A 25,447-nucleotide genomic window follows, 5' to 3' on the forward strand; every position below is an offset into this window, starting at 1 on the left:
CATGATTTAAATCATTCAAAATTAACAAGTCTGAAGTCAGTGTGACAATTTTACTGGGCTGATTCCCCCCAAAAAAAGTTTCTGGTATTTTTTGTTTGTTTGTTTAAGTTCTTAATAAAGACTTGAACTCCTTACAACATGTAAAATTTGAACTGCCCATGAGGTTAATTAATTGAGGTTTTCATCAAAGTACTTTTTTTGTTGTCATTTCTACTGTGAACCTCTCTTCTGTAGCTCACCCAGTGTTCAAAATTTGATCTTAGCTTACAAACTGAGATTAATACATCAGTAGATTAGAAAAGGACAGTTCAGGGTGAATAACGTATTTATTACAAATGAAATAAAGTATATCACATTACAGAAGCTGTGAGAGAAAGTATCACACAAATTATTAAATAAGAATAAATTATGAAAAAGAACCATCTTTATTTACAAGTCACTTACTTTAAAGTGCATATTAGAATGTGCTGATAGCATAACAACAGAATTCTCTGTATAACATTATGTTCTGAAATTACATGCACAAAATTCCTTTCTCAAAAAATCAATACCTTCCACTCCCACCTAGCAGAGTTCTTTCTCAAGGTACATCAGCTGTGTCTGATCTGGAAAAGACAATTTAACTTTCAAAAGCTTAGTTATGGAACATCCCCTCAGTTCAGTGGATAAAAGTTCTGTCCAAAGATCCTGGTCAAATTCAACAACAGAAACAATTGTTTTTATTGGGTTTATTTCAGATGAAACAAATTACACAGTTGTAATTGCTTTAAAAGAAATGGCAATTTTGTAATTTGCTGATTAAAATGACGTTTAATAACCAGACAAAATATTATATACTAGCACTTGAATATTTAAAACTTCATTCTTGTTAAGAATCTATAGTATTTTTTTTTTATTTGTTAAGAGATTAATGGAAAAATTTTAAATTGAATGATCTGAAGCTTTAAATGATAAGTCTACATAATAAACAAAATATTTGTTATAACTTTATGATACTCTTCTCATTGTTCTGGCTTTACCTTTTGTACTGTTAAGTGCTTCCAATAATGATTGAATTGTTTTTATGTTCACTAAATAGTTTGAAAAATATTGTATCAAACATCAGCTTGTAGCTGTTTTGATATTTGTACAATAGCCTGATCATCCCAGGTGGCCTTTAGGTTACCACCTTTAATATATGCAAACTGGACTTGTTTTGTAATTGTTTTTTATTTTAATTTGAATGAACATAGTGATAGAGGTGACTGATTCTTATGACTGTATTACTTTTCTCCGTATAATATGTAAGGTTGTCCTACAAGCACGAAAATATTTATAATGAATCTTTATTAGTTTCATTTTTGTTTAACAACGTTTTCTTTATTCATCAAATTAACATTTTAATAAGAAACCTGTCTTCTTTACAGCATCAGATGATATAGTCAGTGTTGGTTCAGGCCCAGCAGATCATGATTCATCACATGATAGTTCTGTAATGGATGTGGAGGATATTCATCTTCAGGCTATGGAGAGTGATGAAAGCTTCTAATTGAAAAAAAAACTGACTCATTGTCTTTGTTCTGTATATTTTAGATTTTGTACGTGACTTCTTGAGAAAAGGGATTCAGAAATGGTGTGGGTGGGAAAAAAATTGATCTTGCATAGAGATTTTCAACAGTGTTACAATCTTTGACTGCCTTAGTCTGACACTTTTGTTCTGTTTTGGAAGCAAACTGTCCCATAGTAGTTAACCATTTTCAACAGTGTTTACAGCTTTTTCCAGGAATATTTATCAGTGGAGAGAAGAATATGCACTTTGCCCAGAAGAATGTAAAAATTCCCTGCTGTCACCCAAATGAGATGTTTATAAGGTTATTGTTGAATTTACTATTTAACTATACTGAAACAAGATATTTAACAATAAAAATGTGCTTTATTTGATTATTATATTAAGGCAGAATAAAAGAAATGGCTCTTTTTGCAACTTTAACATGAGAGTTGATTTGAGACAAAGAACTTTGGTATAACAAAAGGCAGTACTGTTTGACACATAAGAAATTTGAGAAAGAATGATATTTTCACATTCTGTGTAATAAATTCTTACCAACAAATGTATTTGTAAGCTCTTGCCTTTCATTTTGTGTTAAATGTTGTCTCAAGTTGCCTGAAAGCAAGAACATTTGAAGTACTGATGTTAGAAACATGCTTTAAATAAAACTGGAGAGCAAATCAGAATTTTCAAAATAGTGTTATCTTTTCTCTGGAGTATGAAATATCGAGTTTAAGAAGTATTGTTAAAATAAAACTGTAGATTTATTCAATATTTTTACATAATTTTATTTCTTGTTTGCTTTACTCCTAAATGTTTCATTGTATTTTACAACTGTCAAGAACAATAAGAGTTCATACCCAAATCTTTTGCCTCGGATAATCCAAAATGTCAAATAGTTACCAAAGTTCCCTCTAACCCTTGCATGTGTATGGGTGCTCACGCTTTCTTTCTAGTTCATATTTTTGTGTCATTTACTGCTTAGTGTATTCCACTTTGACATTTGTAGAGTGAAATAGTATAAAGACAAAAGATATCTTCTCTTCAGTGCAATTGACAACTATAAACATAGCAGTGAGTTATACATTGTAAGCTTGCCAAAGGACAGAATAGCATTCAGTGGATTTTATAACTCATTCAGTACAAAGACAACTTAGAAGGAATGTTATACGTAAAACATCTCAAAATTCACTCAATTTACAGACCCTGGTATAAACATATCCAATATGAAAATCAGATACACAAAGCTTTAAGATAAAAAAAAAAAAAGGGAAAACAAGATTTTAAAACTTTATAAATTTACTTGTTTGACAGAAACAATACATTAGTTATGATAGAAAGAAGTACTCTAAAAACAGAAAATTTTCTCTTAACACTGGCTACAGTTTAATTTTTATAACAACACATAACTAAGAGAATAATTAATTTTAAACATGCACAGGATGTTACAGCTTATCAACTTAATTAAGCTCCTTCTGAAACAGTGGTTGTTTCCACTACTACTATGTCTGTCATATCCAAGCTAGTCTGAGAAGGCTTTGTCTTGGGCAAAAAGGCCTCATAGCTTCGTTAGCACTGGATATGTGGTTCACATATTAATACATGCTTCTTTACTTTTACTGAAGTTTTTGTATACACATAGTAATAGGCTTCTAACAGTTCATGCTTTGGGCATTTCATCTGTTCTGGGATTTGAAAAACAAACAAAAACTTTACTGGTTTGTCAGTTCTTCCGACTGATGAGTAGTGTTAATTTAAATAAATAATTTTATGTTAATAAAAAAATCACACAATTATCATGTACAAGGATTTAAATAGTTGCTGTTCATGTAATTTTGGTAGAAATGACATCTTGACCACCCATGATCTGTCACACCCAAGCCAGCTCAGTGGGCTCTGGTATTGGGCAAAACACCTAATCAGCACTGAATATAAAAGATATTTGTGTGATATTTTATTTTCTTTGCTCATAAGTTCTAAAAATTACAAGAAATAGGAAGATATTGGCTTTCAACCAATTGTGTGTACAAAGCTGAATCTGAAGAAACAGGATTTAAGTAAGAGTATTATTTCATCACATATACCAAATGAAGAAAAATTTGGATTTAATTACTGAAAATTAGAAAGGTTTTTTCTTTTAATTAAGAAATCATAACAGATGTTTTTTTCATTTTCTTTTCACATGCCTGTGATTTTATTCATTATTAAATTCAAGTTTATGACAACTTATCAGGACTTTATGTACAATATCTATACAGAGGAAAAGAGTTGAAACTTCTCTAATGAAAAAAATAATCCTCTAAGAATCAGTAACGGTCAAAGTACCACAAAATACACAAGATCATTTTACATTTCTATAAATGTACTGAAAATAGAATTAAAAGTCTGTTAGAAAACTTTCTAGTAATTTAATTTCTGAAGGACTATAGAAATTTGCTGGAAGAAAATGTGTAAAGGTGGTAAAAATTATATTTAGATTTTAATCACCATCAAAATATCATGGGAATTTCTTTTTTGCACTAGTTCTGTAAAATAAAATTCAAAATACTTAGGAAATGTTGTAATTTGATGCAATGATTATAGATAAGGTAACATTCAGTTTAAATAAATTATATTAAAATCATTTTAGAACCCCACAAAACATTTACAGTCCATATTAACACATTGTGTTCTATCAGATAATCAAGTACTTTGACAACAGCCGTGCAGCACAGTTTTAATTGCAAATTACTTCTTCATAAAGCTGACATGTCTAAAGTGCAACACTCCTCCCTGCTGGCTTTCCATAATCTGCATAGTGTACAAGGAAGAGTTTTACAGCATCCATCTTCACAGTCTAACAAAACAAATCTGTTAGCCACAGTTCACTGGAGCTTGTTTTTTTTGTGTGTCTGATTTATATGGAAACTACAGATTTCTCCATCTTAATTTTTTTTTTTTTTTGGGAACAAATATGTATATAGACCAAAATGTTTTATATACTGTAACACAGACAACTAAGCAAAAATAAATTTGATAAAAAGTAAATACAAAATATTCTCTGCTAATATCCAAATGTAAAATTATAATTAACTTAAGTTTGGCCTTGCTATTCTCTTGCCATAATGTGCATCAGTTTACAAAAGTCAAGTTTTAATTTTTGCTGATTTGATTGAAAATTAGAAATAATTTGGCTTTATTTTGAGTTTATGTTAGTTTTTACATTGTTTATATGATAAAAATAATCTGTTCAACTGATAATTACAAAAAAATGTTTCAATGAAGGCAACTCTTTTTTGAGAAATTCTTAAATTAAACATTGTGTATTTGGTTATGCTGTGTTCCCAATGTCACTTATTTAGAAGGACAAAAAAAAAAACCTTAAAATTATTAATAATTGGAAAGTATGCTTAAAATAAACACCTATTCTTCAAATACTTTCCCAAAGGATGCTCATAGGGCATTTAGCAGAGATTTTTACATTTTTTTTATGGGTAATCTTTTACTTTTCTAATCATTTGCCTGGCAGATTCAGAGTACTGGGCATTTCTTGCAATATACTGAACTGATGAATAACTATAAAGTATTAAATCCCAAAATAAGCATATATGTACACTCACATTTCTTTATTTCCAAAGTGATAAAAAACATTCAACTCCTTAAACATGTTATGAAAGCATCCAGAAAGGGTAAAGATATGTTTGACATTTCCACTTCTTTATGAGAACAAAATTTGAGACAATAAGTTATGATGAATTTTTTGAAGTGGTATTTTGCACTGTTACTTAAAATTTGGATTCAGAAACCAACCTACATCTTCTAAACTGATTGAACCTAATGATATTAACTGGGAAACAGCTGTTAACTTACACTATGAATAATCAAAAGGTTAATATTTATACAAAAATACTTAACAAAAAGAATAAATGAGTATTTATTAGAATTTTCACAAGATTAAAAGAATACACACAATTTGAAAATGCTGAGCCACATTTTTTACTAATGAGAAAAATTCTAACTCACTACTATAACCTCAACATAAAATTCCAGGAAAAAGAGTAACCCGAGTAAAATGTCAAAATTTAATAACACTTACAAACTCTCACCTTGTATCTCAGAATGGCTGGTAAGGGTATTAACACTATTGATAAGGAGAGAAGAACATTTCAACCTTCCTAGACCATCTTCAGGTTAAGAAAGTGTGTTTGAATGTGACTGTTGACACATCTTAGGGACGAGAGTATAAATGAGTACAGAATTGTAGGGAGCGTTGCAGGTGGATGTTAGGTTATTAATTAGTATAGATATAAAGGTGTTCCTTTATATTGGTTTAATTTTGGTTTTAGTTGCTGTACAAGTAGGACTTCTTTGATTTTGTGTCTCCCTACTTAATATCTGGATGTTTTCTATGGTTATGTTGTGTTTATTTGATTTGCAGTGTTCAAAAATGTGTGAAGGTATTTTTTGTGTTCTTTGAATCTAGTTTCCATTTTTCTACTTGTTTTTCCAATACAGAAGTCATGGTAGTTGTTGCATTGTATCTTATCAATTATATTGGCGTTGTGTTTGTCAGTGCAGTTTTTCTATAGTATAGACTTTAATTTTGTACCTGGTTTTTGAATAAATTTGGTGTTTACTGGAATGTTGCATTTTGTTAAAAAATTTTCCAAATGTTAGTTATTTTTTCACTGATATCAGGAATATATGATATGCAGCAGTATAAGGTTTTGAAGTTTGTTGTATCTTGGGATTTATTGTTGTTGGTCTAGGTGCATACATATAATTTTTTCTATGGTTTTTTTTTGAGGAAATTTGTTGATGTTGATGAAGTGTTGTTTTATTTTGTCGATTTCATCATTAATTTTATCGGGTGAGCATAGTTTTGTGGCTGTGTTTATTTGGTTTCTTAATATGTTGAGTTTTTGTTTTGTTTCATTTTCTGAGACCCATGGAATGTATAATCCAGTTTGGGTGATTTTTCTGTGAATTTCTGTTTTGAATTGTGTATCAATTCTAGTGATCTTGAGATTAAGAAATGCTGTTTGGTTGGTTTTTTCCTTGTCACAGGTGAACTAATGTTGGTGTGTATTGAGTTAGGAAGGTCGAAATATTGTTCTCTCCTTATCAATAGTGTTAATACCCATACCAGCTGTTCTGAGATACATTTTTATTTCAAGTGTGTTTCTTGTCATCGAGAAGCTCTAACCTTGTTTAAAGCATTACCCAACCGAAAACACACTCTCAAGCATCTGCATTATGTAGCCTTCAGTTGCTTTTTTTACTACCAGACAAAAGTACAAGACAGTTATTGGTTGTCAACTAAACATCTGATCAATGTATTTATATTGTAACAAACTGATCTACATGCAGTCACAGCAACACTTGTTTACACACAACAACCAACCTACTTACACAAGTGTAGCTACCTTGGTAAAGACATGAGTGCCACTCAGTATTAATCATTTTGTTTCACTGTTAGAATAGTGTTGCAGTTACCTAAGGTAACTGACTTCATACAACAAATGGTTAAGACACACCTCAACTCAGTGATGGAGGAAAACTATATAAAATACAAATGCAATAGTAATTTTAGAAAGTTAAGAAATACCACCTTATATTGTGAGAGTAATTAGATGAAACCATGCATTCTGATCATTATAAGTGTAGTACATAGGCATTTTCTACTTCTAGTTTGTAGCACTACTTACAAGCTAGAAACTGTAACTAATACTTTGTAACTTTTTCCCACAAGCTATGAACTTTGAATAAAATTGACTCTGTTACTGTGAATTTTTTTTTAAATTCTAGTATTTATTTAATTTCTACAAAACTGACCAGTGAAGTCCTTAATGATGAATTAACCTTGTTCTCATTGTTTCCATTATTTGTTTTACAGGTAAACTAAGAATTGTCTGTCAATAATAGAATCAAATTATCTGTAAACAATCTAACTGGTAATAAAACATTTAATATTCCCTTGCATTGTAATGAATGCTTCTTCTTAGATGAGTAAAGCTTCTAAGCTATTCATAAAATAAATTTTCAAGAGTGTTTCATATTTTTAACCTGATGGGCATTTTATGCAGAAATTCTAAGTTTCATGTACTTTCATTACTAATTTGAAGTATTGAGAAGAGGAAAAGGAAGCAGCACCAGAATCGTACATTGATACTCGAAGGGCTTTCAATTTCATAAAGCACTCACATTCATGAGTGTAAAATGTATAGTCCAGTATACCATAGACTTTCAAAAGTGGGACTTACACTGATCATTAAACCATGTTGTGTTCATTTTAATGAGACCTAGCAGCTAATGAAGTTTAAATGGCACTAAATTAATACATTTTTTACCATAATTAAACTACTTTTTCCATTCTTTCCAACAGAAAATATAAGTGGTCTCATGTGGAGGCAGTGACCAAGTTATATTAAGATTTTTATCTGAGAGTTAAACTCAATGACATTTGTTAAATTGGGAATATCTTCTAGATATGCAACCAATAATAAGTCCATATAAAAGTAATATTTCCTTTTTTACTTGTCAGGAGTTTACTAATTGTTTATTGTTGGAAAATTGAACTAATAACCATGCCAATATTTTTAATACTTTCCACCTTTTTTGTGTAGTGTCACTGGCAAATAATGCTGCTTTTTTAACAATTTAATATATTATGATTAAACTGAAGTTAGTTTCATTCTTATGTGGTACCTGGAGGTGCCATATGTTCCCTTTCTTTTAGTATAGAAAAGTTAACTGTACATTTTACCAAAATCTTTTATAAATGTTTTTGTACTGATCTCACACAATGTGTTAGTTACACAGCTGGTATAGACCTATTTCTGTTTTTCAAGTTTTAAGGTTAAATTCTATACTTTCACCAAGAATAACCAATCACACTGGTACAGCCTGCACTCTAAAATGAAAATACATTAATGTTTCAGTGTAAATGATAATATTCTTTCCATCTATAACAGTATCTATTCAGAATTTTTCTCAAGGTTTCTTCAACTATCTTTTTCAGAATCTCTGTAGATAATCTCTAGAAGCACTATCTAGCGCATTTCTTAATTATTTTTTACTTTCTGTTATAACTAGATTTATTTTACATTATTCATCTCTCTCTCTCTCTTTTTTTTGTGAGTCAGTGGAGTCAAGCTAATATTTTTAATTTCATAAGTCTTTCCCTCTTCAAGCTTTTGGTTATTTGTGTGGTTAATCTTACCTGTAGGTAACCAGTAAACTTGATGATAATGCACTTAGTAAAATCTGATAATTATTCATGCAGTCTACAAAGTCTATGGAAGTTAGATTTAACCTACTTTCTCTTCTACACTTTTTTGTGTGTTTTGCTTTTCACAATGGCTACATAAAATGAAATGATCTGTTCCCTGTAGCATATAAAATTACTGATTTTACCTACAGATGGAAGTGTGATGTCTTTTCAGCAGAATCACATCTTAAATCCTGTATCCTTTAATGAACAGCCTAGCAAGCTAACTTACCATTATGCCACATCTAGACCATTTGAAACTGAATTTCTCTTATATAATGTTGCAGATATTTTCCCATATTTCAATTAAAGATGATCTTTTGAGGTTTCTTTTTAGTTCCAAAGAAAAAAAAAAGTGACAATAAGCTATTTCAAAACTTACCCAAGTTGTTTGCAGGTTAGAATATCTCAGGTTCAAGCCGTGGCATACAGCTATGGGGAGCATTATATCCAATAGTTAATTATGCTATTTTATTATGAATAGCCCCATGGGTAGATAAATATAACAATATACATTTAATACATAGTCACTAGTTCTTTAAGTCAATAACTTGAAAAACAATTATCTTTCAAATGTATCAAGCACAAATATCTAATGTTACGCTAGTTTATCAAGTTAAACAGGTTTACTTTCACACAAACTCAGAGTATGAGAATGGAATATACCATCAACATTGCTACTGAGTCATAGCATTAAAATTATGGCACTTTTTACAATTATAAATCATTACATTCTAATGAAGTATCCCACATGTAGACCTGGAACTAAAACACACCACTAAATGCAGCACTCATATCAAAGTGAAAATAGGGAGAGTGGTAAGTAAAATGGTTTGATCATGACATTATAACTGTTTATTTTAAACTGCAACAGAAAAATGTAATATGCTATGACATGCCATCAGCTCACTTGCCCACTGACTAGTGTGTTATAATACAACCTTTAGGAAACACTGGTGTATAGTATGATTTGCCAACTTACAATTTAAAATATTAACCCAATTTTATAATCAAACCCCATGTAGTCTAGTATAGTCCTATGGTTTGCTCAGTTTATGAATACAGTTCTTACTTCTGGTTTTTATCTAATACTTTGATGAAAGTAGTAAATATCTCCTTACTTAACTACTACAAAAGGACATTGTGATTGTACATAGAAGCGTTAGTATGAATTCAATGAAGACTGTTAGTTCTGAAACTTGTAGTTGCAATTTCTATAAACTGCTGTGTGTCAAAAACATGAAAATACAAGCCAAAAAATATAGTTTTTCAAACTTTATCCTGCTTAAACAATGAAATATTGTTTTTTATATCAATTTACAAACAAACAAATAAGCAATTAAGAATTTTTTTACACAACTTCACATACATCTTATTTCCAAAGTGAAATAGCTATTAGTCAAAACTATTTTCTTTGTTATCCTCACCAGTGGTTTCATCAGTTCCTATTATGCCTGATTCTTCTCTTTCTGGAAACTCTTTTGTTGCACTTTCATCAAGACAAGTATCATCTTGATCATCTTCTTCATCTTCAACATCCATTTCAAAAAGCCTCACTCTACGTCGGGAGCTAAAAAGTACACATGCAACTTTTCTTGATCCACTCACAGCAAACTGTAATGCTCGCATGCTTTCTAAATATCGATAATTCATCTTATCTAAGCAGCTGGCACCATCAATATTCCTTTTCAACCCATTTATCAGGTCTACATTCTTTCGAGTGTTAATTTGTTGAAATTCATGAGCAACATTCTTCAGTGGAAATTGTACAAGGATAGGTATACCTCGATCTGGAATCTCATCATGACTCTCTACCAGTAACACTGATAAAACGTCCTCATTGTAAAACTGAACATCAAGAATTCTGTGTTTCTTACGAGATTCTACTGTGGTGGAGGTGCTTTCATTAGATTCAGTATGCTCATTACCAATTTCCCCAAAACAAATACAAACTGCTTCAAGACATGAAGGTACACCAAGGGGTTCTCGAACAATGTACATACAAGATGTAGGGACTTTGTCTGCTGTGAATGCTATATAAAACAACGATGTTTTTATGTTTGTCACGTAAGAAATTTTTATGCTAAAATCTGTCCTACAAGAGAATAAGGTCATTTCCTCACTAATTACAAAACTACCACCTATAACATTAAATGGTCCTTGAAATGCATCATCCACTGCTTTCTCTAACTCTACTTGCTGTTGAACTAAGGACTTCTCAGGATAATGGTTAAAGAGCATGTCATTTTCTTTAAACTGTGGGTGTGTGTCAAGGAAAGAAATCCAGGGGTTGTCTTTCAAATGTTGGGTGAAGGTTAATTTTTCCATCTTAAGATATTGACCTACTCGCTCCAGACTGAAGGTGGACTTTTTTTCTTGATCCCATTCCTTGGCAAAGTTCTCTTTCAGAAAGTCTGCAACAAAATTCAAGTCTTGTTGTGTTACCTTTGTTATCTCGGGTGGAATTGGTTCATCAGAAAGTCTCAATATAACTGTGTAAAGCCACCTGAAGAAAGCTTTGAACTTCTTCATACTATTATCAATCACTTGCTGGATCTCTGTAGCTTTCATCAAGAATGAGCCAGTGCTCATAACAGCCAATTTCACCATTTCTATGGACAATCCTAAGGCACCAAATCTACTCTTCCATAGAGCCATGCCTTTCACATCATTAAGATGATAGTATATGGCTTGTGCTACACACTGTAAATTCTTTAACACAAGTTTTTGAATATTTGAGTAAGATAACTCTATTGAATGACCTAATTTTTTCAACCCTGATTCTGTTAAATCATGCAAAAGGAATTTCTCTAATACATCTGATGGTGTCCCAAACATCAGCAGTTCCAAAAAACCATCACTCACTGTTCCAGAAGAAACCCTTTGTTTCTCTTCAGCATAGGTCATCAACTTGGAGTCAATTTCCAGAAGAATATCTTCCCATGCTTCTTCAATCGCCTGTATTGTACATGATAAGTAGTTCCGTAAACAAGCTATTTGGCCATAGTTTAAGGCAATAATTTGTAGTTCCTCATGGTACTGCTGAAGCATTGGAACACTATAGATCAGTAAGCTGTAAATAATTTGCTCATCTTCCATTTTACGACCTGCTATGACTGATAATATACTGAAATTTTCTGACAGAGTACAACATACTATAGGCACATGATTTTGATGTTTGTCTTCAAACTTTACTAACAACTTTCCACATGGATAAACACCAAAAGCATTTAGTAAAACATTTCCAGTTACTGTTCCAATTAATAGAATATTGAGACTTACTTGATTCTTTAGTTTCTTGCTATCTTCCACAGAATCTTCTGTATTTTTACTCACAGAGCAGTAGCTTTTAGTTAAAGAAGGTAACTTTGGAAGATACTGAGAGGATCTATCAATATAACACAAATGTTCTCTTTTATGCTGCTCATGCTTCTGCACCCATGACATACAAGATATACTTGATGCAACATCAATTTTGTGTAAGACATCAGAATTCTCCACATCACACAGCAAGACAGTCCCTATAAAAGTTGGAAAACAAACTCAATGATGAGTCTATTAATATAATGAAGTAGACTGTTTACAACACGTTTGATTAATATGAATCAAATAGGAAAACATGAGGTTCTTACATTTTATTTGTGCTTGTCAATATCTGTAATTTTAGTTTTTAATTCATATTGAACAACAGACTTAGTATTTTGACATCATAAACATTTAATGTGAACCAGTGCTGCATTCGACATGTCATGTGACACAAAAACCAATATTTGTGTTCTTTTGATATTTTAAATTAAGAAATTAACAAATATGTACTACTAAAATTTGCATTATAATCTACAACTTAATACCAAATTTACTGACATAAATTCTTAAAGTATTAGCTCAATAAACTTTTGAATGCAAGTACACAAATATAATGATAAGTGAGCCATTGTGATAGTGTTAAAATGTAAGTATGATGTCGTAAATATATGTTCATCTTACGGTATTCAGGTTTACTGGTTTGCCTAAAAATGACCAAAGTGATGGTCGAAAGTCTACATGATGTGATAAGACTAAGTACATTTGTTAATAAACAGGTTAAATTCATGTATCTATCATTTTCATTTTAGTTCCTCAATGTCAGATCTAGTTTCAATCTTCTGTATAATTTGTTATAGCAAAATAATGTTTTGAAAAATAATTACAACTAAATAAAAAAATTAATTGCAATCTTTTTCAAATTTAAATAACTGAGGTAATTTAATTCCTTTTATATTAATTTTGGGTCAAGAACTATAACAATTACCTTACGTGGAGAAAATAAAAGCTCCCTCTAATATATTACAATCAAATTAATTCAAGATTAATCACTGTTACATCACATTTTACATTGTAAGTGTACATTTTCTAACTATTTCCCTTGTTAACTGCAGAGCTGAACAATTAACCAATATATAATGAATTAGCTATGAGCATTGATTACACTACTATCATGCAGAGTAACTGATTAAATGAAATCATGATTGATTATGTCGTTAATATAATCAAAATCAGTGTTTCTGATGATTACTCATTTTGGATCATTCCAACTATCCAAGTTTCAGGGAAAAGTAATTTACTTGTTGAATAGAATCAATTCATGAACCTAATTATTATTTGATTATTAAAGTTCAGTAATCAACCAGCTCCAATTAACTATTATCAGCACTTTATATAAAGTACCCTTAAAAAGGAATTTGACAACCACTTCATTCTTTGTCACTACCTGTATCATAAGCCACTGCTAGAACTTTCCCATCTGGTCTCCAAACCAGCACTTGTGCTTTGACAGTATTATCTTTTCCTTTTGGTGGAGCCAGAGACCACACTTTTTTCCAAGATAAACGATGTAACAGAACTTCACCTTGCACTGTAGCTAAGGCAATGAGGTCCATCGTTGGGGACCACACCATTTGAGTAGCTTCCAATGGGACATGTCGTTCATCAACTTGACGAAATGAACACATTGCAGTTCTAAGTTGTTAAAAACAAAAAGATACAAAAATCTAAGGCAAAAATTAACTTGAGACCATTTTGAATTTTTAATTGTGTAACACTAGCATCATCTAACTTTAAATATAAGCTAGGAAGTAAGTGTAGTTTTAAAATCTAGATATAACTAAAATTTCAATTGAAGAATATACAAAGTAGAATTAAAATTCAGTAACAGCATTTTATACATAGAATGTAACTTCTTGAATGATCTTAAATCTTTGTGCATGCTTTTTTTTAAACAAGTGAAAGAGTTAGTTATGAGATATACACAGATATATATTAAAATGTTATATGTGTTGTAGTATTTACTTATTAATACTGTTGTCATTAACAAAAAATATACCAAAATAAATTTTGCATTCTCTTCCTTAATTACCTGCACCTCTTTCCCCCAACAGATTGTTTGTGCCCTTCCGGAAGTAATTGCCTTAGACTTTGGGAAATGCAGTCTTACAAGATTCTTTAAAAGCATTTTAGTTCTTAAAGTTAATAATTCTTACAGTTACTAAAGCAAACAGATAACTTTCTTACAAAATACTACTAACTTTAATACCATACTTTAATAATTCAGATACCTACAATTATGGAAAATGTAAATATACTAAAAACATTCAGAAACCACTGCATTTTCCTACAGATACATTGAAAATATAACACCATACAGTAAAATAATTTCATTTAATAACTTCTATTGAAACAACTAAGTTCTGAAGGTGATCTACAGATTTTTAAAAGTTTGAACCTATGTTTGAAAAAAATGGACAACGTACCCTCTTTATAATCCCTTTATGTATCAAACTATTCAGTGAATGAAACTAAAAATGTAGTACCCAACAATGACCTTATCAGAATTTGTCTAACTCTTGTCTTATAGTATATACCACAAAGAAGCAAAATACTTTTTTCACAACAATTACTGGTATTTTTTGAAATAGTATAAATAGGTTTATTATTAATAAAATACATACTACATTGCATACTACTCTTCCTAGGAGCCATTTTATTAGTGATTTTAACATGTGCATGTATAATTTAACTTAATGGCACAGAATTAACACAATATGTACTAACATATGTATCCACAACAACATATAATGTTTGTTTTTGAATTTTGCACAAAGCTACTCAAGGACTATCTGCTCTAGCCATCCCTAATTTAGCAGTGTAAGACTAGAGAGAAGGCAGCTAGTCATCACCACCCACCTCCAACTCTTGGGCTACTCTTTTACCAACAAATAGTGGAATTGACCATCACATTATAATGCCCCAAGGCTGAAAGGACGAGCATGTTTGGTGCGACTTGGATTTGAACCCACAACCCTCGGATTGCGAGTCGAACGCCTTAACACACTTGGCCATGCCGGGCCCAACATATAATGTATGTGCTCATTAGTAATACTAATAGTACTTTATACTACAGTAACTTATTATACTAAAACCCTTCATCAACCAATATTAAGAAACAGTGTTAATGTAATGCTATAAAACTCACTGGCTTACTAGCTATTCCAGCCTAAGATTTGTGTTTAGACCATAATTTATTACAATATCAGTAACTGTTTATTCCATACAGTTGACAAAAGAAAGTTCTAAAATTAGTCTCTCTAATAAATGCTAGGCTCAAAGTAAAACGGTTTTATTTTTCAAACAGGATGATTTGCTGCGAGTTGTAGTGCAGGTCAGCATCATACAAATGTTTTGAATAGAAATCAGTGATTTCCTGCAAAATAAGAAAATGCATTCCAAGTTTTTTTGACAAGAGTGTCCACTGGCACCCTTGGATGAATAAATAGTCCCTTGATGCTATCATGGCATATAAAACAGTAATAACACCACCAACACCTCAATATTAATTAAACATTGTGGATAAACTGCCTACAAACTTTTGTCATCCAATAGATGTACAACAACAGAGAATCACTTAAACTGATAGAGCAAAGTTTTCATTAGTTGTGTATATATCTACTCTTCATATACAAGTTTTCTGATGTTTTTGTAAAAATGTGGCTAAACCTTAAGGGATAAAACCTCAGTTTCCATCTTTTGAGGAATTCTGTTTCCTGACTTCTAACTGATTATCCCGAACTATTGAATTTTGTAAAGTTTTAATACTTTTTGAGCCCCAACTTACATATACACATTATATAAACCTTAAGTTTTAATCCACCACCAGATATCTGTTCTGTATATAGTCCTTTAACACTACAGCAACATCCAGTAATAAAATGCATCTCTATTAAAACACATCAAAGCACAGTGTAGGAAGTTTAATATATGGAATTAGATACACTGAATATGGAATTAATCACACTGAACAATTGCATCAAAATAGCTTTCCAAAATTTATTAAAATAGTGCATCTGCATAAATGCTAATAAAGTGTGTTAAAAAGGAATCCTAGCTGCACTCACTTATTAAACTATCTTTATAATTTATCTTTAAGTAGAAAATCATAACGTAAGACACAATATTTTTAAACAAAAGATTTTCAATTTTCCTTTCCTTCTGTATTATATAATATTACAATAAACCTTAACTTCCTTCATATTAGTACTTTCATATTATTGAAATTTTGGTAGTTTTCATTTATTAATAATTATTTTTTATACTTACCCAGATTTTGGAAAGAATGCACTTCTTTTCTCTAGTAATAATTTATTTTTTATCAGTAATAATTTCCTACAATTCATTTACCAATGAATAAATTATAACGTGAATTTTGGTTTCTTTTAAAACATTACATTTTATTATATTACTTAGCTTTGGTTAAATGTTGTTTAAAACATACTTTAGAAGGTTTTTGATGCTTCACACATAAACCATGGATATGAAAAGAAAGGTTGCACCTGTCAAAAACAAGTTGAAATTTCCCATAATAATATATTAAAAAAATGAAAACCATTTCTAAAGCAAAGAGATATTACTGAGGTCTTTCAGATAAAAATGTCATTTCATTTTGATCATTGGTAATCTCAAGTAAACTGCAAAACATGATTCCAGGATAGCACTGGTCCTTTATTAAAATCAAATGGAAAACTTTTAAGAAGAAAACTGCATGATAAGTTCTATTACAATTTTTACTGATAACCAAGACATTCCTAAGCAATTAGAAAAATATTATTTTCAGTGGCTATTAATTTACTTTAAGTTTATTTTCTGTTGAAGAAAAAGCAATTTTTGGAAATCTAGGAAAACTTTATATAAACAAATAAATCCAATAGTCTTGAAATAACTTATCCTCAAAATCTGAAGTTCAGCAGAGAAATGGTGAAGAGGGGAGAAAGAGCAATAACAATGAAGAAATTCTCAATGTTTGGAATGAATACAACATGATAATAAATGTTTGTTTTCTAAATAGAACAGAATGAGGGAAACTGGAATGGTATAAGCTTTATAGGGTGACACAGTGTTGTGTTGGAATCTATAGGTATGGTCTGATTATTTGCAAAACTATTCAAAGATATCGTTTAATCAGAATTATATTAGAATAGTAGTTTTATATCTAAACAATTAAATGATTCAAAATAAATTAATAATTTGGCACGTAATAAATTAATTAGTTCAGTTTTTAGGTCACTGGTAGAAATATACCAGTTGTAACAAACACACCTTTTACACTAAAAGAAGGTATTTAATAGGGTCACTCCACAGCATTTTAGAATTTTGCCGTTTCTAAAATTAATGATTTGTGTAACTTCTTGATCACAGTATTTCTGAATTTAGTAACTGAATGGTATGTTTTTTTTAATATCCTAATTTAGATATTTAATGTGTTTAACAAGAAGGTTTGGCAGATTGTAATGATGATCTGAATAAAGTGTGATGGTTAAAATTAGCAATTTCACAAGTGCCGAAACTTGATGCGACATTTAAATTTTCTAGATACTTGGTAAAAGATATATTTATATAACAACCACCAATTTGTTGTTGATTAGAGAACCAAGAAGGTAATTAACAGACTCGTTAGTTCATAAGTCTGTTAGTTAGAATGCTATCAACTGATTATGTAGTTAATGAGTGTGTTTTTCACTTTTAGTCACTTTGTAGTTTCTGGTACAGATACTTCAACAACTTCAAGTTCTATGTGGTATCAGATAGTTTTGATATTTGATAATTCATCAAACCTTATAAAAATTGAATATATAGTCTATCTCTATCAGTACCACTCTATTAACAATAAACTTACAAGTCTGGCTAACGTGAGGCTATATCCATTAATATTTGAACATTTAAGCGTCCTTCTTCCTCATACCAACGGCATTGTAATTCAGTTACACAATAGTCATTAATAACTCACAGGTAAAACTAAAAGTTTTGAAAAAATAGAGAACCGCTCTTTCTAACAAACTACTTCAGTTTAAACCGCCCTCTTACGGTGTATATATTTTATTTCACATCAGTGGAAACATATTTTTATACTTTATTACTATTATTATTAGGCATCATAATCAATACACATACAGGGTGGCACGTAAGTCCCTACCCATCCGTATGTTATTATGTTATATTCAATTACGCATGTATTTTAAATTTGTTTCTTGTTTTCGGAGAAATATGGCCCATGTAAGCCCTTTTACACTTGAAGAGCGTATTGTGACAAGTACGTGGGTGCATGACGCAAGAATTCTGATGACACCACACAGATACACTGGACACATAAGATATATGGATGGGTAGGGACTTACGGGCCACCCTGTACAATAAAATAGAGAAAGAACGTGTAGGTCATACCAAATTATTATAATATAGAAAGAAAATACAAATTTTCTTCTGTTTATCTTCAATCTTCAAAGAGTTTCAAGAACATCAAATTATACAGAAAACGGCACTTAGTTGCATTTAATAGTAGAAGAATCAATGCCTAAAGCCAATGTCAAGACTCTATGCGTCATTTTGTTTTGTTTGTTTGTTTGTTTTGAATTTCGCACAAAGCTACTCGAGGGCTATCTGTGCTAGCCGTCCCTAATTTAGCAGTGTAAGACTAGAGGGAAGGCAGCTAGTCATCACCACCCACTGCCAACTCTTGGGCTACTCTTTTACCAACGAATAGTGGGATTGACCGTAACATTATATCGCAACCACGGCTGAAAGGGCGAACATGTTTGGCGCGACGGGGATGCGAACAAGCGACCTTCAGATCACGAGTCGCACGCCTCAAAACGCTTGCGTCATTTTGCAAAGAGAATACTTAAATAAAACATTGACTTGAATTTTTTGTAGTCTGACACTAATAGTTCTACCATAAGGTAAAATATGATATTATAAAAACAATGAGTAGTTTGATACTTGAACTACAACGTTCCGTTTATTGAAAAACCTCATAATGATTTTAATACTTGTGCTGGTAATTTAAATATATACTATTAAAACAGATTCAACTGCTTTAAGGGTTGTTATTTTATTTTTTTATTCAGTAATAAGAAGACTGAAAATTCTAGTCCTTTAATGTTAACGAAAGTGTGTGTTTTTTATCGACTACAAATCTTCAGGACAAGTTTCATGATTTTATGTAACTAACTAGGGACTTAACTTTACAAATTAACAACGTGTAAACAAAGCTTTCACTTATACCGACTAATCTCGTATCTCATATACTTCGTCGAAAACATAGACTCAACATTTACAACAAGAAACTAACTGACTAATACTAATAGATATATGGTTAATTTATGCATTGAGTATTAGTTAAATGAGCTAACAGACTCACTCACAAACTTTAGTTCAATACTTACTTTATTATTATATCTGGTTTGGGGTCGGTGTTAAATTGGGACTATAGCCACGTTGTTTTTAGTTTAAGAGAATGTCATTTGGTTAAGTCAACTCAACAGAAACATTCAACGACACGATGAGGACAAAATGAACAGCATCAAACAAAATGACATTCTGGTCCTCTGCTAGTACAGTCGTAAGTCTACGGATTTACAACGCTAAAATCAGGGGTTCGATTCCTCTCGGTGAACTCAGCAGATAGCACGATGTGGCTTTGTTATAAGAATAACACACACACACACATGACATTCTGACATGCACAACCAGAGTGAAAATCACCTAAAGAAACTAAGAGAGCTGTGAGGGCAGAAAATCCAACACAAAATTGTCGATGTAGCACTTAAATGGTTTGAAGGTCGGATTTATATCCTCAAATTAGAATATAAATCGCTCAGACAGCTCACCTGAATTACCTACATCCAACCCACAATGGAACGCAACGTGTTATGTTGAGGAATGGAGGTTTCTACCTGACCTGCCTGACTAAATTCCTATGTATCTAGTATCATTGCCAGACACATCAAGTTGGATACAAGTAAAAACACTAGTAGCAAAGATTTACATTGAACTCTCCACAGTATAGTCATTAATCTCATATTGCTAAATTTGAATGAATCAATAACAACGGATTAGTTCCAATGTGACAGAGATTCCTATAAAAATTTTATTTTTGCTAAATTAATACTATGTGTCATCTCTACTTTTCATAGAGAACATAATGCCTATAGTGGTCATAGAGAACATTGTGGTGTAAAACAGTCTTGAAACCCAGACAAAGATATCAAGCTTTTTGGTAGCATCCGATCTGAAGCATACCTCCACCATTATGCAAAGTCAAATGAACAAAATTTCTACAAAAAGAAGCATCCCAGAGTTGTATAATAAGGATATTGATAAAGCCTGGAAAGCACACTATAAAACCCAAGCTGAACTAGCCTTACCCATCCAAGTACAGGAGGCAAGGATCATCTACACCAAATTAGCTTCCGAGATAATGACACGATGTTGAATGAACTACACAACAAAACCAATCTCATAAGTGCTTCATTCTGATACTCCCACAAATTTCCGGTTGGCAAGAATCCCAAAACAAATCAATGTCAATCATTTTCGATAATAGCAATAGCACATTATGTGCAGATTAAGAACAAGACATGATCTTCTTGTGCAGATACATTAACTAAACCAGTGTGATGATAATGGCATGAAAGAGAGGCAACCCTATCTCAGTTACCAATATATATATATCGGATATCTCGTGCAAAGGCGAAGGCGGTGTCTCAGCCATAAATGAGTTTTTTGTCCCAGTTTATTTGTTTCATTTTAGTGTAAGAATGTGTTTTATTGTTTATTGTACTTTGTACATATTTGCTCAATTCTTTAGGTTTGTTCTTGTTACTTTTCTGTAAGTTACAGTTTAATTTAAATTCTCGTACCTCTTTATCGTCTTTTGCATGGTATTTTAATCAGGGTGGGAGTTTTGAATTGTAATGGGTTGCGTAATGTTAGTAAGCTGGATTATTACCTGGATTACTTTGTTACTAATTTTGATGTTGTTTGTTTACAGGAATCGTTTTTTACTGAAGATTTTTATGATGTCGTACTGAAATTTTGGCCAGGTATAGCTTTTGTTAATAATTCTCCCACTGGACGACAAGGAATTGCCATTTTGTTACAGCGGTTTTGAGTGATAATGTTACATTCGTTCCTTCCGATGGGGTGGATAGGGTTCTGACTGTAAAATTAAGTTTCGAGACTTCGTCTTTCCTGTTATCATCTGAATATGCTCCTCGCGATATTTATGAGAGACGGAATTTTTTCCAAAGCTTAGCCTATAATTTAGATGATTGAACGGGATTACTCGTTGTGGGGAATTTTAATTGTGTGGTGGATGTGGCACGCGATCGATTTCCGGTCCGTTTCTACCGTGACGCCAGCCGTTCGGCTTTTGTCCAGTTTCTTAATAGGTTTGATTTACTTGATGCGCATTCACTCATATCGCCGACTACACCTGGTTTCACATGGAAGCGTTTTGTTAATGGTGAGATGATGTCGTCTCGTATTGATAGGGTTTTGCTTTCATCTACCTTGCAGGGGACTGTCCAACGTTTACGTACGTTGTGGTTTCCTGCTACAGATCACGCTTTATTGGGCTTCGAACTTACCCTGCGGCCCGTTGTCAGAGGTCCTAATTTCTGGTACTTCAATAACCAGTTATTGAGGGATGCCGAATATGTGAAAGCCATTAAGCTGTTGATCGCCAAAAGTCGAAGTTGGACAGTATATGGGACTAATAAAATTTCGTGGTATGAAAAATTGAAATGCGCGTTCCGTTTACTTACCCAGCGTTATTCGATTCTTCGAGCGCGGGCATCCCCTTCTCGCAAATGTCAGCTTGCGTCGTCCATCACTCGTGAGCTTCGAAAACTATCCCGATACCCTGGTAGGTCTAAGGTAAAATTGTAAGAACTTGAAGATGCATTGGAGACTTTGGATCACGATACCATAGAGGGGGCGAGGATTCGTTCTCATATTCGTTAATTTGAGGAGGGTGAGAGATCTACGTCTTACTTTCTTCGAATGGAAAAGGTCCGTCAAGGCAGAATTGAGTTTCGATCCATGCTCACTGATAGGGGTGTGAAGGTGTCCGGTGTGGAAGATATCGCTGCTGTTTTACATCAGTATTATTCCGCAATGTACACTAAGGATATCGTTCTGCAGGAAGACATCGAGTTCGTTATCTCATTTGTTGATCGAACTCTTACCCATGAACAAGCTTATATTTCTGATGCTCCATTCACGGTTTCGGAAGTTCTCGCTGCTCTAGACAGTTTACCGCTTGGCAAATCTCCTGCTTTGGATGGTTTTACGTCCGAATTTTACAAATGTTTTCTCCCTTTTTTTGTTGTCGACTTTTTATCTGTCTTGTCTGACCTGTTCCACTCTCCACAGTTGCTCCGTACAATGTGTTCTGGGGTAATTGTTCCTATCCCGAAAGGAGGGGATCGACGGTTGGCGGCTAACAGCCAGCCTTTGACATTGCTTTGTTCTGACTATAAGCTCTTGGCCAAAGTGCTGGCTCGTCGCCTTTCGTCTGTGATCTCCAGTTTAGTTTCAGATGACCAATCCGGGTGTATACCTGGACCGGACGTTGCTGATACTCCGTTAACACTCGTTTTGCTATTGCAATCTTTAGCACGAACCGGCCAGCGTGGGATCTTTTTGAAGCTCGATCAGATGCAAGCCTTTGATTGGGTGGCCTATGACTATCTATTTCAACTTCTTTTGCGTATGGGATTTGGTTCTACTTTTGTTCATTGGGTTCGTCTTTGCTATACTTCTATTTCTAGTTGTGTTAAGTTTAATGGATTTCTCACTAATGATTTTGCTGTAACTCGGGGTATTCGTCAAGGATGCCCAATGTCTGCTCTACTTTACGTTCTCAGTGTCGAACCGTTACGAAATATGTTAGTTCATAATGTTCATATTACTGGTATTGGTGGTGATGTGTTACTCACCACGCCATCACTTACTTATCAGCATGCTGATGATACCACTTTAACCTTACGGGACGCCAAATCTTTGCCGCATGTGTTGGATGTAGGCCAAACCTTTGGCAGAGCTACTGGGGGGAGGATCAACTGGACCAAGAGTCAGGGTTTGTGGGTTGGGTGTTTGGCCTCTACTGCAGACTTCGTCCTTGGTGAGTTGAGAATTTCCCAGGATCCTATTAGGATTTTGGGAATAGTTTTCCACTCCCATTTCGATGTCATGCTGCAAGATACGTGGCAGGGCGTTTTACGCAGGGTATCTCGTATATTGGTGTCGTGGCGATTTCGTTCTTAGTCGCTAAAGGGTAAATCTCTAGTGGTGAACTCCTTGGTAGCATCGGTGTTCTGGTACCCGTTGAATATTCTACCGTTGCCAAGACAGTTTGAGGCTCGATTTCGCACTTGTATACCGGATTTTATTTGGCGGGGAGGTATACATAAAGTGACATACGGTATTCTGATCCGGAGTTATGATTGTGGAGGTATCAACTTGGTTGATGTTAATACCCGTAAACTTGCATTCCGTTTGAAATTGTTGCAGCGTTGATTGGATGCTTCTTGTCCTTCCACCTTGCGAGAACTTCTCTCTGGATTTTTTTCTTGTTATGGCAATCTCTCTTTGGGCTTTCGGATTCTTCAATGCCGAATTTTGCCACGTTTTGTGAAATCGTTACCTTTGTATATTCAGAAAATGTTTCATGCCTGTAAGGTTCTTCTTGGGGATAAAGGGATTGTCCCAGGTCTTCTTTCCCCACAAACTTCCCCTATTTTGTTTTATACTCCAATAGCAAAGACTCTTGTCGTTATTGGAAAGTTAATTTTCAAATGTACATACATATAAAATAGATATGTATGTACACGCATTTGATTTTTTAAATAAGTTGTGCAATCGTCGGTGTCTCCGAGTGAAGTCTCTCTCTGCTGGTTATATTTCTAGACAAAGTAATTTTACAAAACGTAGCGAACGAACGTCATGTAAGGAAACTCGAAATATTTGTCGCATCGCCTTTTCTGTGTAGCAGACAGATCCCTCGACAACTGCTTTTTCTTAGGCAAAACGTGCACGAGCGAGACAATTTCGTGAAATAGAGAAACGTTTTAAATTCCATCTGTATAAGACTGCCTTGGATTGATGTGGGCTGGATCTACTCATTAAGGAAGTTTCTGTTTTGTAGATTTCGCACCCTTTGTGCATTCCGAAGATCGACCCGCGAAGATGGTTTATTTCTTTACTCTCCAATATACGTCTGAATGGAGGGGTTTGGTTTAAAGTAAAATGGAACGCGGCTCACGCCACCTGCTTAGAGAGCTGCTACTTTTCTTGAACGATCGCAGGAAATGATAGTTTGAATTTCGTTTTCGAAGCGTGTTTTATCAACTGACTTGTTGATTTTCGTTCGTTACTTGCACGGAATTTTCCTCTAGAGCTGATGGGAAAAGTAGATTAGTTCCTATAACAAAAATGTTTTCCCAACAGTTTACCATTATAAACACCTAGTAATAAGGCAATTCAATTGAGCCAACCACTTTCTTTCTCTCTTTCGGGAAGGATTTTTTATCTCTTAAATCAGAAATTGTGAGAAACGTGAGAGGTATCGATCAGCTCTTTGCGAGACCTACCAATTTCAACGTGAAAAAAAAAAAAAAAAGTCATCATCACCCGGTATTCCCAGGTGGTCACCCTCCCAAGTACTAACCGGGCCCGCCGTTGCTTAGCTTCGGTGATCGGACGAGAACCGGCTTTTTTTTTTTTCTTTATTTATCCCACCTCAACGAGGGGGTATACACAGAAATACAACAAATAAAACACAAGTTAATGAATTAGCATGTAACAATAACTCTGTAGATTACCATGCTGAAAATTACCACAAAGTTAATAAAATTAAGGAAAAAGAAATAAAAGAGGTAATTGGAACAGCAGGTAATCCAACAAACATTATAATGAACATTAACAAACAAGAAATCAATGGATCTTGCATTGGTAACAAAAATATAATGAAATAACAACTTATCTTAACAACGTACACAAGAAATAACCTTGGGCACCTTGGGTTACCAAGCTACCAACATAAGAATACACAGAATAAAAAACATTTAATGAGTTATGTAACAAAGATCTATGATAATGAAGATATATATGTCTCCGTACACGCACTTTAAACATGGAAATTAAATGAATGACGCGATTTCGTGCCAAAGAAACTGAACGAGCAGAACATATAACCTGACGTGCCAAACTTGTAATTAAACGGAATATGTTCCAGCATCTCCTGGGTAACGAAGGATGAGATCCCACTAAGAGGCATCTCCTCCATACCCAGTTTGATA

At 33.0% G+C, this 25,447-nt stretch overlaps 2 protein-coding genes across 3 annotated transcripts in view; one reads left to right on the plus strand and one right to left on the minus strand.

The window, feature by feature from the left end:
- Positions 1-2,223, plus strand: part of Cdc27 (cell division cycle protein 27) — a 113,814-nt gene extending 111,591 nt beyond the window's left edge. The window contains exon 17 of the mRNA XM_076457093.1: positions 1,407-2,223. Coding sequence (XP_076313208.1) covers positions 1,407-1,528 — 122 coding nt within the window. The 3' untranslated portion in view covers positions 1,529-2,223. The remainder of the gene's footprint in view (positions 1-1,406) is intronic.
- A 7,814-nt stretch (positions 2,224-10,037) lies between these two features.
- On the minus strand, positions 10,038-18,175 carry APC4 (anaphase-promoting complex subunit 4). Of its 2 annotated transcripts, XM_076457095.1 has the most exons (4): positions 17,983-18,158; positions 16,410-16,440; positions 13,528-13,775; positions 10,038-12,298 (listed from the first exon to the last, which is right to left on the minus strand). In XM_076457095.1, exons 3-4 carry the CDS (start codon positions 13,766-13,768, stop codon positions 10,173-10,175), a joined length of 2,367 nt encoding a protein of 788 aa, XP_076313210.1. In that variant the 5' UTR covers positions 13,769-13,775; positions 16,410-16,440; positions 17,983-18,158; the 3' UTR covers positions 10,038-10,172. The 2 variants fall into 2 exon arrangements, with proteins under 2 accessions (XP_076313210.1, XP_076313209.1); XM_076457094.1 differs by lacking the exon at positions 16,410-16,440 and having other exon boundaries at positions 17,983-18,175.
- Positions 18,176-25,447: the final 7,272 nt, after the last annotated feature.

This window comes from Tachypleus tridentatus, chromosome 9, assembly GCF_004210375.1.
Source record: "Tachypleus tridentatus isolate NWPU-2018 chromosome 9, ASM421037v1, whole genome shotgun sequence".
In the NCBI taxonomy this organism is placed as follows: Eukaryota; Metazoa; Arthropoda; class Merostomata; order Xiphosura; family Limulidae; genus Tachypleus; species Tachypleus tridentatus.

What these genes read in the sequence shown, in the direction of transcription:
- APC4 (XM_076457094.1), bottom strand. Translation starts at nt 13,768, where the DNA reads ATGTGTTCATTTCGTCAAGTTGATGAACGACATGTCCCATTGGAAGCT. An exon ending in AGCAGTGGCTTATGATACAG is followed by an intron (nt 12,299 to 13,527) that starts GTAGTGACAAAG and finishes CAACTTTTATAG; the next exon opens with GGACTGTCTTGCTGTGTGAT.